This window comes from Pararge aegeria, chromosome 18 (assembly GCF_905163445.1).
Source record: "Pararge aegeria chromosome 18, ilParAegt1.1, whole genome shotgun sequence".
In the NCBI taxonomy this organism is placed as follows: Eukaryota; Metazoa; Arthropoda; class Insecta; order Lepidoptera; family Nymphalidae; genus Pararge; species Pararge aegeria.
This window is the reverse complement of record NC_053197.1, coordinates 8,642,058-8,655,820: the sequence shown is the minus strand read 5'-3', so window position 1 is coordinate 8,655,820 and position 13,763 is coordinate 8,642,058. Positions and strand designations below refer to the sequence as shown.

Here is a 13,763-nt window from a genome sequence, read left to right as displayed (position 1 = left end):
TAGAGTAATGTTCTAGGTTTGAATGGTACGACGCGATGCGCCGAGCTCCAGTACGTACCAGAAGCGTTTGCTTTAGTTTGTCTATGCTCGGCACAGGAAGATTTTGACTTCGTTCTATTTTGACATTAATAAATCGTGGTGTAGTAAATATGGCTGACGAACTCAATGTTGACAGTCTAATTCACAGGCTTTTAGAAGGTAAAGTGCATTTATTAATGTTTATTTATTTAAATTTACAATCTGCACCTACGAGAGTATTGTGTAAATCAATATTTCAGTATATGTTTGGCTTATAGTTGCGTAATTATCGTTGAGTGTATAGGTATAGAAACGTCTAACTCATAAATAAATCGATTACCTATCCTCAATTCTTATCTGAATCTAGTATGGATGTTCATGTACAAAAGCCTTGTAGACGGCTATTTTTGTGTTAACAATAGAGTGTATTGTAAATTGGCAGACGGTCACAGAACGTCTAGTAGCTCTCAAGTATTTATAAGTGGATGACAGGTTCCATAGCATCTAACAGTTTCATGGGCTTATTGTTATGCTTTGTTCGCATTGTATGTTACTTTACTTGTTAATTTCACTTTATCATGCTGCTTTTTATGGGTTACATCAGTATACAGACTGCAACAGGAAACTGCACGGCGAAAAGGGAAATTCAAAGACATCTTTTCAGGAGAATGTATGGTTAACTCCAAAGTTCTATTTTCAGTATTGTGCTAGATATTGTATTTGTTTCTTATTCTTTTCCTTTGGACATGGACTGCTCTTGTTTTGTTACATCAATTTACTTATATAATTGTGGTTTTATTTTGTTATGGTTTTGTACGTATATAGTAACTCCCCAATGAATAACCCATTGTATCAAAATATTGCAAGGTTGCTTTGGTGCAAAACACTCACACGTATCATTGTATACAGCACATTATTACTGCAATGTATATAAAGTACTAGGCTGGCCACACATATACACTATTGCTTGAGCAACTAATAAGAGTAATCGCTTTTGTATTAACGCTGCACACAAGCACCTAGTCGCAATCTAATCATAGACACATGTATAAATTATTCTCTAAAGCAGCCAATATTTCAACTGCCCTTTATCCCAAGTGCCTGGGATTTAGCTCAAGCTAATGGACAGTCATATAAACAATTGTTAGTAGCTCATGGCAGCAGCCAATGTGGAGTCAGCCTAAGCTATATTATTTGAGGTGTATGATAAATATTGTTTAACATTATTGTGAACCAGGTTTATGTTATTCTGTAAATAAAATTAAAAAGTTTATAGCACCCCTCAAAATCTTTCCTGAATGTGTACGAAAATGTTGATGCTAAATTATAGCATGTCTACAGTATAAACTGTTGGTGGAGTCTATTGGTTACCTATCTTCCTTTATATGTTGTGCAATGTATCCGCATAAAGTTCTTAAGCCAACAAGCAATGTATTATATAATATGCAGTATTATATCACAGCTAAGCAACCCTGCAGTTAGACAAAAATCTTGTAAAAAATGAGCAACTGACAATAGCGCTTGAAACCGGTTTTAAAGTAACCAAAATTTATGAAGGATCATCAAGTTGTTCTAAAAAGTTGAATTGGGAATGCCTTTTGTAGCTGTTCTTTATCCCAGTTTCTTCCATATGTATATGGTGCTAATTTGGTAATATTGAAGCATGACTACTCATAATAGAAACAAGAATGATTGTCAGTCAAATCAGTCTTCACTAACACCAGGAAACAGATCATAAACTTGTTAATAGACTTCATTCTCAAATATTTACTTGTTGAAGTTTATTTTCTACAATATAAACTTCTAATATGTGTCCCTAAATTGTACTACGATTTGTCTGAAAAATTTACCGATTTTCATGCGCTTGCCACCGCTTTGTAAATTCTTTAACAAACTGCTTTGCATGCTTGATTTTTTGTATTATTGAGAATAATTGAATGCTTCATTGTGAAACCTAACTGATATTTCACAAGTACATTTGGCTTGGCTAACTGTATGATTGCTCAGTGATATAATGCATCGAAAGCATAAACTGCATTGGTGTCTCGTGCTTATCCTAACTAAAGTACTGCTTATTTACAAGAATACAATTAACCCTTTTGTCGCAGTTCGAGGATGCCGCCCTGGAAAGACTGTTCAAATGTCAGAGTCAGAGGTGCGGGGACTCTGCACAAAATCCCGGGAGATATTCCTACAACAGCCAATATTACTCGAATTAGAGGCACCACTCAAAATTTGTGGTGAGTTAAACCATCATATATAATGTACAAATATATTGCAAATCGATAAAATCTAGTAATGTAAGTGCATATGTATAGTACAGGTATCCTACAACCTATAAATTATTTGACATAGTAGTAACAGCAAATAACTAATTGTGGGTTACCTTCCAAAGTATAGAAACCTTTAGTGTTGTACTTTAGACTAAAGTGGTTTAAATTTTAGAACCAGTATGGTGGAGGTGGAGATTGCAAAGTCTTTTCGAAAATAGTCATTTCATGCTAACCTTGGGGCTAGATGGCGATGTGTTTACAGCACGGCTAGCATGGGCAGGAGACAATTATATCCCCAGGGAAAGAATAAAAATGTATCTTCTCCCACAACTTTGTCAACTCTCAGAGCACTGGCGCACAAGTGGCAATAATATCCAAATAATATATGTGTAATAATAAGCTTTATAAGCTGTGTAATAACATGCTTTTATCTATTTTAGCAGGTTGACATGTTTATTATATCCCTGGCCAGGGGATATAATTTTTGTTACCTGCCTGTGCTAGCCCTGCCATAGTAGTACATATATTTATTTATTATATCAGTGTCTGGCTATAGTATTTAAAAAATAAGTTAACATTGGCCATTCTTTGCTGTAAATCGTCTAGATATTTTAAACATTGTCATATAGAAATGCAACATTGTGTGAGAATTTCAAGTTTATTCTTCTTCTTCTTAGTCGTTTCAGTCTTGACAGACTGGTCGTGGTTGTCATCTGGGTTTTGTGGCTCGCTTGACAATACTTATCAATACTTCAAGTTTATAAGGACCCTGAAATTTTATATATTTAGACAAGCATACATTATTTAGCTCATGTAGATTGTAGAGTAGTTACTCTACATAAAATGTTGTGTGCCCAAACATTTATTGTGTCTTAATTTGTAGTAACAACATACAACTATGTTAATTTATAAGTCAATACCAAAAATATTGTGTGTCGCAAATATTTTGATGAGTAGATTTATATAATACTTAAGTTTGTTGTTATCCAGCTTTAAAATTTGCGGAAGGTTTACAGCTTATTGTGGAAAACAAGAATTTGTTCATATTACATTTTGAAGCGTGAAAATCATCGAAAACAAGTGGTGATTTGTTTAATTTAGAAAAGTAGTGAAACCATAAACTATTACATTATACTAACCATTAATGAAATGAGTTCAATGTAATACCAGTGACTAAGAAATATGAATCACACACATAGCTACTAATCGTGCCAAAATGTTTCTCTGGTCCCGAGATTTGTTTGTTTTATAATGTACCTCTCTTAATTTGTTAAATAGCTATAAATGAATTATTTGAAATGATCAGCAATTTTAAGTCATCAACTTGGACTCAGATGGCATTGGCATTGACCATCACTTTAGTAAAAATATAAATCTATTCTATCAGTTAGCCTAGTGGGTGCGCTCGACTTCACTTTCGGGGAGACGAATTCTAATCCCAGCAAGTTATGTGCGTTTTAAATATCACTTGCTTCAACGGTGAAGGAAAACATCGTCAGGAAACCTGTATACCTGAGAGTTCTACATAATGTTCTCAAAGGTGTTTGGAGTCCTCCAATCCGCACTGGGCCAGTGTGGTGGACTACAGCCTTAACCCCTTATGACTGTGAGAGGAGACCCGTGCCAGTAACCCACTAGTGGGTTAATATGATGATTCTATCATTGCAATCTTTTTTAAGCTAGAGTCAGTAAATTGTTGGTTTAGATTGTACTTTCCACCATTGACGGCCGATTGGCGCAGTTTGCAGCGACCCTGCATTCATAGCCCAAGGCCGTGGGTTCGATTCCCACTACTGGAAAATGTTTGTGTGATGAGCATGAATGTTTTTCAGTGTCTGGGTATTTATATGTATTTCTTTGTCTAAGTATTTATGTATATTATTCATAAAAATATTCATCAGTCATCTTAGTACCCATAAGACAAGCTACGCTTACTTTGGGGCTAGAGTGCGATGTGTGTATTTTATTTTTTTATTTTATTAATTAAGGCCCAAACAGTATACTTAATACTTAAAATTAGTACAAAGAAAATAACACATACACAAATTAAGTAGCCGCTAATAAATAGTCGTAGTATATTTATTTATTTATTTAATTTATTTATTGCTACCAATTTTCACTGTGAGAAACTTTTGTGACGAATAATCATGTGGCGGGGATAGTTGATATTTATATTTACTCGGATTGAAAATGCCAAACAATTAGTAGTGCATACGGATTACTAAAGCTTCAATTCTTCGTAAATATGTAAATTATGTCGTTTTCGCTAGCATCCCTACCTGTGTGGAGCATGTTTGAGCTACGATACGTGCCACTAGATAATTATGTCTATCCCCTTTTCTCGTTTATAGAAGTAGAACGAGAAGATGGTAGACATAAAAATATCGTAGCGCGCATGTTAGGGCACCCATATCGACTTCTTTAACATCTTAATCTAATCGAATGAAGAAACTTCACCTTTTTTTATTTATTTAGTAGTTCAGCGGGTGTAAGGACAACATATCTCTAGGGTTCAGAATCTATCAAGAATATTTCTTGATAAAGCTTTAATTATAATAAATTTGAAAAATTTATAATTTTCCAAGATCAAACCTTCATGACGTAAAAATTATCGTTTTGGTTTACAAAGTGTGTTGTTCATGTGTCGTGTTCACGTGCGCCGGGTTTTTATGCGTATTTTTTGTTTCCAGGTGATATACACGGCCAATACACAGATTTGTTGCGTCTATTTGAATATGGTGGGTTTCCGCCAGAAGCCAATTATCTATTTTTGGGCGATTACGTGGATCGCGGCAAGCAGTCTCTCGAAACCATATGCCTGCTGCTTGCTTACAAAATCAAGTATCCGGAGAATTTCTTTTTGTTAAGAGGCAATCACGAATGCGCCAGCATAAATCGTATTTATGGTAAACATTATTATACGTTATAGTTAATTTTAAGGGCCCTGTTTCTCTACGGCATTAATACTGCGCACGGAATGTATTTTTCCACCACCTTGTCCGTAGTCGAACATGCTATAACCAATAAGGCAGTTAATTTAATTTAAATAGAGAATTATGGCAGCTTTCAAATGTGCGAAACCCGAAATTTACAACTAAAAACGGGGGTAAGACTGTAAGTTCAGAAGGCAATGTGCTATGATAACCACAAAGTTCAATCGTGTTTGTTATACAAGTGGGAAAGAGCGGGTTCGATTCCCCGAGGAAATTTCGATATCTGGGTAGTTAGATCTGTGTTTCGTCTGTCTTATTAGTATTGCTTACAACACCGCCAAGTTGTTTGAGGTATTCGGTACAATTTCTTGTAGAAAACCGATCAATGCTATAGGTTTCAGGTGCACAAGTCTTCGACTAGGGTTGGCATTTAGGTTCTGACGACTGGTAAATGAGGTTGACAGATCGTTAAAATTGATAGTGTATGTAGTTCTTGACAGCGAAATTTAACGAAAATTTAAATACGTTTTTCTTAGTTATTCTATTTCTTATTATGCTAATCTAGCGACATGTCCCAGCTTTGCAAAAGTGGCTAGATATAAATTTAAAAATATTTTTTATTTCGTAATAAAAACTACTTTTTGTGACTTAAATATAAAAATTGAATGCTGACGTTTGAAGGCATTCAACCGACTCATGTGGGCATTCTTACAATCAACTTATTGTGGGCTCTACATTTTGTCTCTGGAACTCAATTACATATCTCTCATCATAAAGGCAGTGTTCATAAGAAAGTTTGTCGATTGCTAATGTTTTTCCGACTTACTATAGAAATCAGACTATTTTATACTATAGATTTTTAATTTTTGGGGTTAATTTAAAACTATGGCACTAGCAAAGATTTTTTTTACTTTAACACAGATTAAAAATGTATTATCTTGTAGGATTTTACGACGAATGCAAGCGTCGATACAACATAAAGCTATGGAAAACATTCACGGACTGTTTCAATTGCCTCCCGATCGCTGCCATCATTGACGAGAAAATATTCTGTTGCCACGGGGGACTGTCACCGGACTTGCAGGGAATGGAGCAAATAAGACGGATAATGAGACCTACTGATGTCCCTGATACAGGTAATAATAACAGTACAATAGTAACAGTACCAGTATCGGGGGAGAGAGGAGTGCCGTGTCCTGTACTGGACTGGAAATAGGTGGAAAATGATGATGATTAATATTTGAATAAAATCCAAGCCAACATCGTACTCGTTACCCGGTATTTTTTTCCTTAATTCTAAGGTTGCCTGGCAGAGATCTCTGAGAGAAGCGATAAGGCCGCCTTTTGTTTTCTACTTCTTTCCTCATGTTTTTTTCTCTTGTAAATATATATTTTTATTTGACGGCCGAGTGGCGCATTGTGCAGCGACCCTGCTTTCTGAGTCCAAAGTCGTGGGTTCGATTCCCACAACTGGAAAATGTTTTCAGTGTCTGGGTGTTTATCTGTGTATAATAAGTATTTATGTGTATTATATTCATAAAAAAATAATCATCAGATATCTTAGTACCCATAACACAAGGTACGCTTACTTTGGGGCTAGATGGCGATGTGTGTATTGTCGTACTATATTTATTTTATTTATTTATTCTTGATGTGGTGTATAAATAAAGAGTTGTTATAATAATAGTTGATACCTGATAAAATTTGATAAATTATTTGCGACTGACAGAAATTATGGTGAGGGCTACTATAATGCCCTTAGATTTTGCGAAAATAACATCAATGTCGACGTTGATAGGTATCATATTACAAACGTGTACTTTAGTACTACAAAAATTGTAAGGTCATTCTATGACCTTATTAGTTTAAAATCGGATTTAAGTGGGAATGTTGTGTAACTGGATTAAATGGTTTCCAAACATAGAACATCGCCTGGAGCGTGTGATTGACGCGCCGCGTGTGGTGATAATAATGTAATTCCTTAAATTAATCCTAGTCTCTGGCTAGTATCTCACTTGCCTATTTTTGCTTTTTAGATTACAACAGATTATATTCATTCACTTTACTTATAATGTTTATAAACTACAGGAACTGGTGATATTTATTCAAAAATAGACTAGATACCTTAACAGTTTACGGGTCTGATAAGTCGTTGGTGCGAATTCCGCCCGCTTGACTATTGCTTACCCTGACACACCTCAAGCCCAAAGCATGCCATTCATTAAAAAAAAATACGAGTTCATTAATGTTTTCAATTATTTTTGATAAAGTTCAATATGGCGCTATACAGACGCCATATTGAACTTTATCAAAAATAATGTGCCAGTGTCTGACAGAAATTAGCTAGAAAATACTGCATTAGTTAATGCTAAAAAGAATAAGGTGTAAATATTTCCCGAAAAAGAAATTATGGTACGTTGCATATAATTCACTGAAATAACTTTCTTATTTAATTAGCTATTCAAAAATACCTTTTTGAATGCCAACAAAAAAGAGCGAGTTACGATACTAACATTGGCACCATTGTATCCTTAAAAACGTACAGCGGAAAGACCAAGCATGATCATTGCTGAATAAAGTTTGGATTTAATAGAGTTCTAAATAGCCTCTGTTCCGGTCCGATGGCTGGAAATTCCAAGGTCGATTATGCATCGCTGAAGCCCAAGAGGAATGAAAATCTGTAGAATGCGAAATAAAAAAATCACTAGGCAGTTCCTTAACTCTATAATAAACTTGGTTGCGTTCGGTTATAATATTCTCGCTTCTTACCTACATTAATGTAAACATTTCTCGATGAAAGCGATAAGATTTAGTAGGTATGAGGTTATTTAAAAGCAAGTATTCGATAGTACTAACAAACTAATTTATTTCTGAAGTAGCAGACGCCCGCGACCTTGTCGGCTTTAACGATTTTAAATATTTTAAGCTTCTTGTTTAATGATCTTAAGTCTGATAACATTCTTTCGGCATGTAAAACTTCTGTGAAAACATAGCCAAGTAGCTTTAAAAACCTTGGTCGCTGGAGCTCTTATAAAGATGCTTTCTAATACTAAGCTGACAGGTCGAAGCTTTCCCTTAGCCGGAGCTGAATTCAGCGAGAAGTCGTCTGGATATTATTTACGGATGATAAGCCTTGCTAGAAAAATATCTTACTTGATAGGCATTTGATGCAAAATTACTTTAATATAATATGATTAAATTTTTTCATTGTAAAGTCTTTAAAACTGTTATTTTGAAACATTGTTAGTAAAAGCCATCGGTATATACGGACAGTTTCCAGTTGAATTTCAATCATTTTTATACCTGACGTATAAACTAAAGAAGATGTTTCGATGTGTGTTTTTCTAGAATGTTGTTTAGTAGGGCTACCAAACGACATTATATATGTACATTTAAAATGTCAGATTTACGATAACGCAGATGTGACGGTTTGCATAAAAAAGAAATATCTATAAAACATCATTTATAAGAGCCCCCCTTGAATAATTTTATACTGTTTTTTAGTATTTGTTGTTATAGCGGCAACAAAAATACATCATCTGTAAAAATTACAACTGTCTTACTATTACGGTTCAAGAGATACAGCCTGCTGACGGACGGACAGTGGACTGCGGAGTCATAGTTTTCCCGGGTCCCGCTTCACCCTTTGGGTACGGCACCCTAAAACTTTCATTGAGCGCACTGGGCATACAAAATATAAAGATTACATTCTACTCACACACTTGAAAAACGCGTTTTGCATATTATTTGCCAGTGTAAGCTTATCATGTATTTTTATTCATTTCCGTTTTGTTTGTAGAATGTCCCAAATAAGGTTCAACTTTTCAAATGACTCATCGGGGGAACATTTCAAAACAAAAATAGTTGTTTATCAACCTTATCGAATAACGTTATCATCTCTTTTGTCATCTGAAGTAGTTGCTTCGATCTGAAATGTTCGACTATACAGTATTTGAAACTAGTTTTGTCCTGCTACTTCATCAGCGTACAATTAGATGCCCACAAGTACAGATATCAGATTAGCTTAGTACCAGATACCCGATCTAGTAATAGATTTCAAAAACAGGTCTTCATAACTTTAACCTTTTAGTGGCCGATTGTAGTAAATCCCTTAGTAGGAATCAATATTTTTGGAACCTTCATATAATGTTACCTACAATTTGCACTTCACCCCCTTAAAAGTTATTTCTGGAATCAAATTCCTGTCATTCCTATAATACCCTATGTACCCTCTATCCGCTTCTGAAATGACGTCAAAATTATTTTAACTGTCTCATAAATTAGCCCGGACTAGCGAACCGACATAAAAATGATAACATGTGTTTTGGTGCGGTTATCTTTTGTACAAATAATCATGTGAGCTTATAATAAGAGGCATTTATTTCATAATCAGATAGACACTTCAAATTTATTTATTTGTTATAGAGTAGTACTAGACACCTATCCAAAGGAATGTTTAGTATTATGTAACAAAAGTGACACATTTGAAATACCTACGTAGTTCTTGATACTTATTTCGGTAAAGGATAAGTAATACATAAAAAAAAAAACAATTTAAGCCCTTCTAAAATCTATATCTATATCTTTTTGGAAAGACAGGCTACCAAGAAGTAGCCGGCACGAAACTCGGTAGTTACATTTCTCCAACATCAAAATTTTACAATTAAACAATGAAATCAAACCTATTTTCGGAATTTAAAAAATTAAGGTACCGAGAAGATGCCGTCGAGTAACTCAGCAGTTTTCAATTTAAAAATCCAAATCGAAATCTGTTTTAATTATACAGATTTTGCACTTCACTACTACTATATTGAATGTACAATCAGCGAAGTCGTATGTGCTCGCTAAAAGTGCTAATCGATTACATCATGTCGGACAAATATCAATTCAAACCCACCACTACAACGTAGTCTAAATGCATAATCTTCTACTTAGCATGACTAAAATTAAGCTACCGTAATCAACATTGAACACACGACAGGCAAAATCGCTTGATATGTTTCAAAATGCAGTTAAATCTTATTATCTTGCGCAATAAGACGACTGGTTTTATTTTTTTTCCATCTATTCATTAATATACCTTATCATAATATATATTAGTTTATTATTTTTATATTTATTTTATAAATATATTTATTTTTTATTTGTGTATAATATTTTGTTTATGTATTTGAATGTAGGTTTATAATAATTTTACACCACCTATTTGCTCTCGCTCTTGTCCAAATCCTAAGGTTGCCTGGCAGAGATCGCTTTTAAGCGATAAGGCCGCCTTTTGTATTCTACTCCAGTTTTTGTGTTTCTCTCTATTCGTCCTTTATTTTCTTAACTGTGTAGTGGTGTACAAATAAAGAGTTTCAATGAATCAACATTATCAACTTATTAACAATATTGAGAACTCTCAGGCATTCAGGGTTTCTCACGATGTTTTTCCTTCACTGTAATAATATGGTTATATTCAAGTGGTAAAAATCAGACGCGGGACATCCGTATGACGAGATCAGTATTCGCATTTTAGTAGGTTCATTAACATTCTACGTTTAAAGTACATGTAACAAATTCATTAAAAAAACAGGGTTGGTACAGTTGAATTTAAAGAATTTGTTTTTCTATTATAGTGCACACACTGCATTAATCGCAATTTAGTAGATACAATCTAAGATCTTCAGATGGCAGATTGAGTAAGTAGTTCTATCCTCACTCTCCCTGTAAATAAAGACAGCACTACTAAATTAAATCTACCATCTGAGGAGTTTGAAAGAGATTCAATTTGATTATATAAATTTCTGGTTTTATATCGCGCATACTGCATCCTTCTAATTACGTCTGTGGAGTTACTCTCATGGAATTTTATTTCAGGTTTACTTTGCGATCTACTGTGGTCGGATCCAGATAAGGACGTGCAAGGGTGGGGCGAGAACGACCGCGGTGTGTCGTTTACATTCGGGCCAGATGTCGTGAGCAAATTTCTCAACCGACATGATTTGGACTTGATCTGCAGGGCTCATCAGGTATGCTTACAGCATAAGTACAACAGAGTGTTTATTAAAAATTAATACCCTCTATAGCTAGAATTGAACAACGTTAATGCAGTCACTGACACTGGTCTACAAGTTTTGTTTATTCCAATACTTTGTATTCATATTATAACGAAGTGATTCTTGATTGAATGAAGATTACAAATATTGTTTTTTTAATATATTATATCTATATATTTAAGTAATGAAATATGTATTTTATAGGTATATGTATATATGCACCACCTAACTTTTTTCTGTAACTGTTTTTTTATCTTCGCCATTGGTTGCCTGGAAGAAATCGCTATGTAGCGATAAGGCCGCCAAATTGTATACGTTGTTTTGTTATACTTTTCTTTTTGTTCTATGTAGTTTTTGTCGTGTGCAATAAAAGTATATTCATTCATTCATTCATTCAAGTTTCGACTTTAACACAGAATAGGGAGAGTTATAGGGAGTATAGTTTGACGAAACAGTCTAGATAGCCATCGTGTTGTAAATACGAGGCGATTAATAGTGTGAGATTTTCATGTTAAAATACTGGGAAACAGTAGTGTCACTAGATGTCGCTCTTTCGATTGCATAGAAACCGTAGCATTCACGCGATCGAAAGGTACACGTAAGAGAATCTCACACTAGGCCGTCTGACCCTCACTGGCCTCAATAGTAGGGGTCATGTAAAATGTTTTCACGCTGTTAATGTACACTTTTGATGTCTGCGTTTTCAACGAGATCAAAGGCGTCGAACTACTGTTTCTTCTATATAAATTCAAATTTAAAAATTCATGTATTTGCACTTTGAAACGTCAAGTATATATAAATTATATCTCTTCTAATAGGGAGATAGATGGCAATAATTATTAATATATTTTTTAGGTTGTAGAAGACGGCTACGAGTTCTTTGCGAAACGGCAACTAGTGACGCTATTCTCTGCACCGAATTACTGCGGCGAGTTCGACAACGCGGGAGGCATGATGTCTGTAGATGAAACACTCATGTGCTCATTTCAGGTAAGTCATTTTGACTAATCTTTATTGAAGTCTATTACAATTAATGTGATGCAAACAGAAACCTAACAGAAACTGTTATATTTTTTGATTGGTTTTGTAGTTTCAAAGTCTTTCGATTACAAATAAACAAACTAAGAAATAAATCTTTTCTCTACAATATTAAGATATATAAATTTAAGTCTCTACATAAGACTTCAAGATTCACTACCCACTACTTTTACATCCATCTCCTCTTTGGTCTTGCTCTAATCTGTAGACTTTTGGACGACTATGAAAGTTAAATATTAAGGCAGGTGAATGTTTAATAAAATATTATATTTCGCAATAGATATTAAAGCCCTCTGAGAAGAAGGCGAAGTACCAGTACAACGGCATCAACAGCGGCAGACCAGCCACGCCTCAGAGATCGCCTCCCAAAAAGAAATAACTGATGTTTGGAATCCAGTGTGCTGCACAGTGAGACAGATGCTACAAATAATTTAATTATATCTGGTATAATTGTAATTACTACATTTCATGTTGTCATCGGACAGAGCCGAATAAGATGCTGTGTATTGTTAAAATTTAATTATTTATTGATTATTGCTTGTGCCTTCTTATTTTTAATTTTACTTTAAACGTGAGTGATATTAATTTATGAGTTTAGTTTACAGAGGTTTTGTGAGGGTTGCTGGTAATTTTTATTCGGCGATGTCTCGTGACTGGCTTCTTTCGGTCCATAAGGTTGCAGTCCAAACTCGGATGATCTATGTTATGTTATTGACCTATTGATATTATAGACAAATTGATTGTTTTGTTAATATTGAAGTTAAAGATGGCTAGCGATCTTAAAGATGCGGGCATTGGCGAGTACGTCATTACATTGAATATTTTTTAAGTTGTAGTGGATCAGAAGCACCATTGCTTTGTTTATTCTATAACTAATGTGCCTATAAATGTAAATTATATTATATAGGTCGGTATAGGACGATAATCGGTCAACTCAAAAATTGTAGTTCTTGGGAAGTAATTTTATCTCATGAAATAGGTGACGTTTTCAAAAAACCAAATCGTCATGAGAATTCTCCAATTTTCTTTGGCTATCAGCTTTATTTATATAGGTCAGTTATGGAGATGGCCTAAGAAACAATGTTAACTTTTGCAGTGGTAGCTAACATGTTAATTTTGATTTCTAGGACTCCATTGCAATTTCCACTAACGCAAGGGAACTGATGTCCCAGTGAAATTAATATTATTTTGCACACAGTATTACTCTTAATGATTAAGTAGATGTTTCCAAATTATTTGGCAGATTGGCTCAATCTCTCACTGAGGCTTTAACTTCACAAATTTATATTAAGCCTCACAATGAATTGATAACTAAAGGTGGTAGAAGCAGTGTAGTCCTCGCAACAATAGTGCAATTGCTATATTATATTGTATGAAATATAAAAAATTATATGCAGGTTTTGCATTGTACAATTTTATTTTTTAGCTATGTTAACAATGTCAAATAATATTCATTAATAAAT

General features: G+C 34.4%; 1 protein-coding gene across 1 annotated transcript; it reads left to right on the top strand.

Annotated features, from left to right (window-relative positions):
* The first annotated feature begins 101 nt into the window (after positions 1-101).
* On the top strand, positions 102-13,725 carry LOC120631434 (serine/threonine-protein phosphatase PP1-beta catalytic subunit). The gene is made up of 7 exons (XM_039901014.1): positions 102-198; positions 2,127-2,258; positions 4,982-5,197; positions 6,169-6,360; positions 11,084-11,235; positions 12,118-12,252; positions 12,581-13,725. Exons 1-7 carry the CDS (start codon positions 150-152, stop codon positions 12,677-12,679), a joined length of 975 nt encoding a protein of 324 aa, XP_039756948.1. The 5' UTR covers positions 102-149; the 3' UTR covers positions 12,680-13,725.
* The last annotated feature ends 38 nt before the right edge of the window (positions 13,726-13,763 follow it).

Excerpts from the sequence above, each read along its gene's own strand:
- LOC120631434 (XM_039901014.1), top strand. The coding sequence starts at position 150 with ATGGCTGACGAACTCAATGTTGACAGTCTAATTCACAGGCTTTTAGAA. Across the intron at positions 5,198-6,168 it reads CAGCATAAATCGTATTTATG|GATTTTACGACGAATGCAAG; the intron begins GTAAACATTATT and ends ATTATCTTGTAG. Across the intron at positions 12,253-12,580 it reads CACTCATGTGCTCATTTCAG|ATATTAAAGCCCTCTGAGAA; the intron begins GTAAGTCATTTT and ends ATTTCGCAATAG.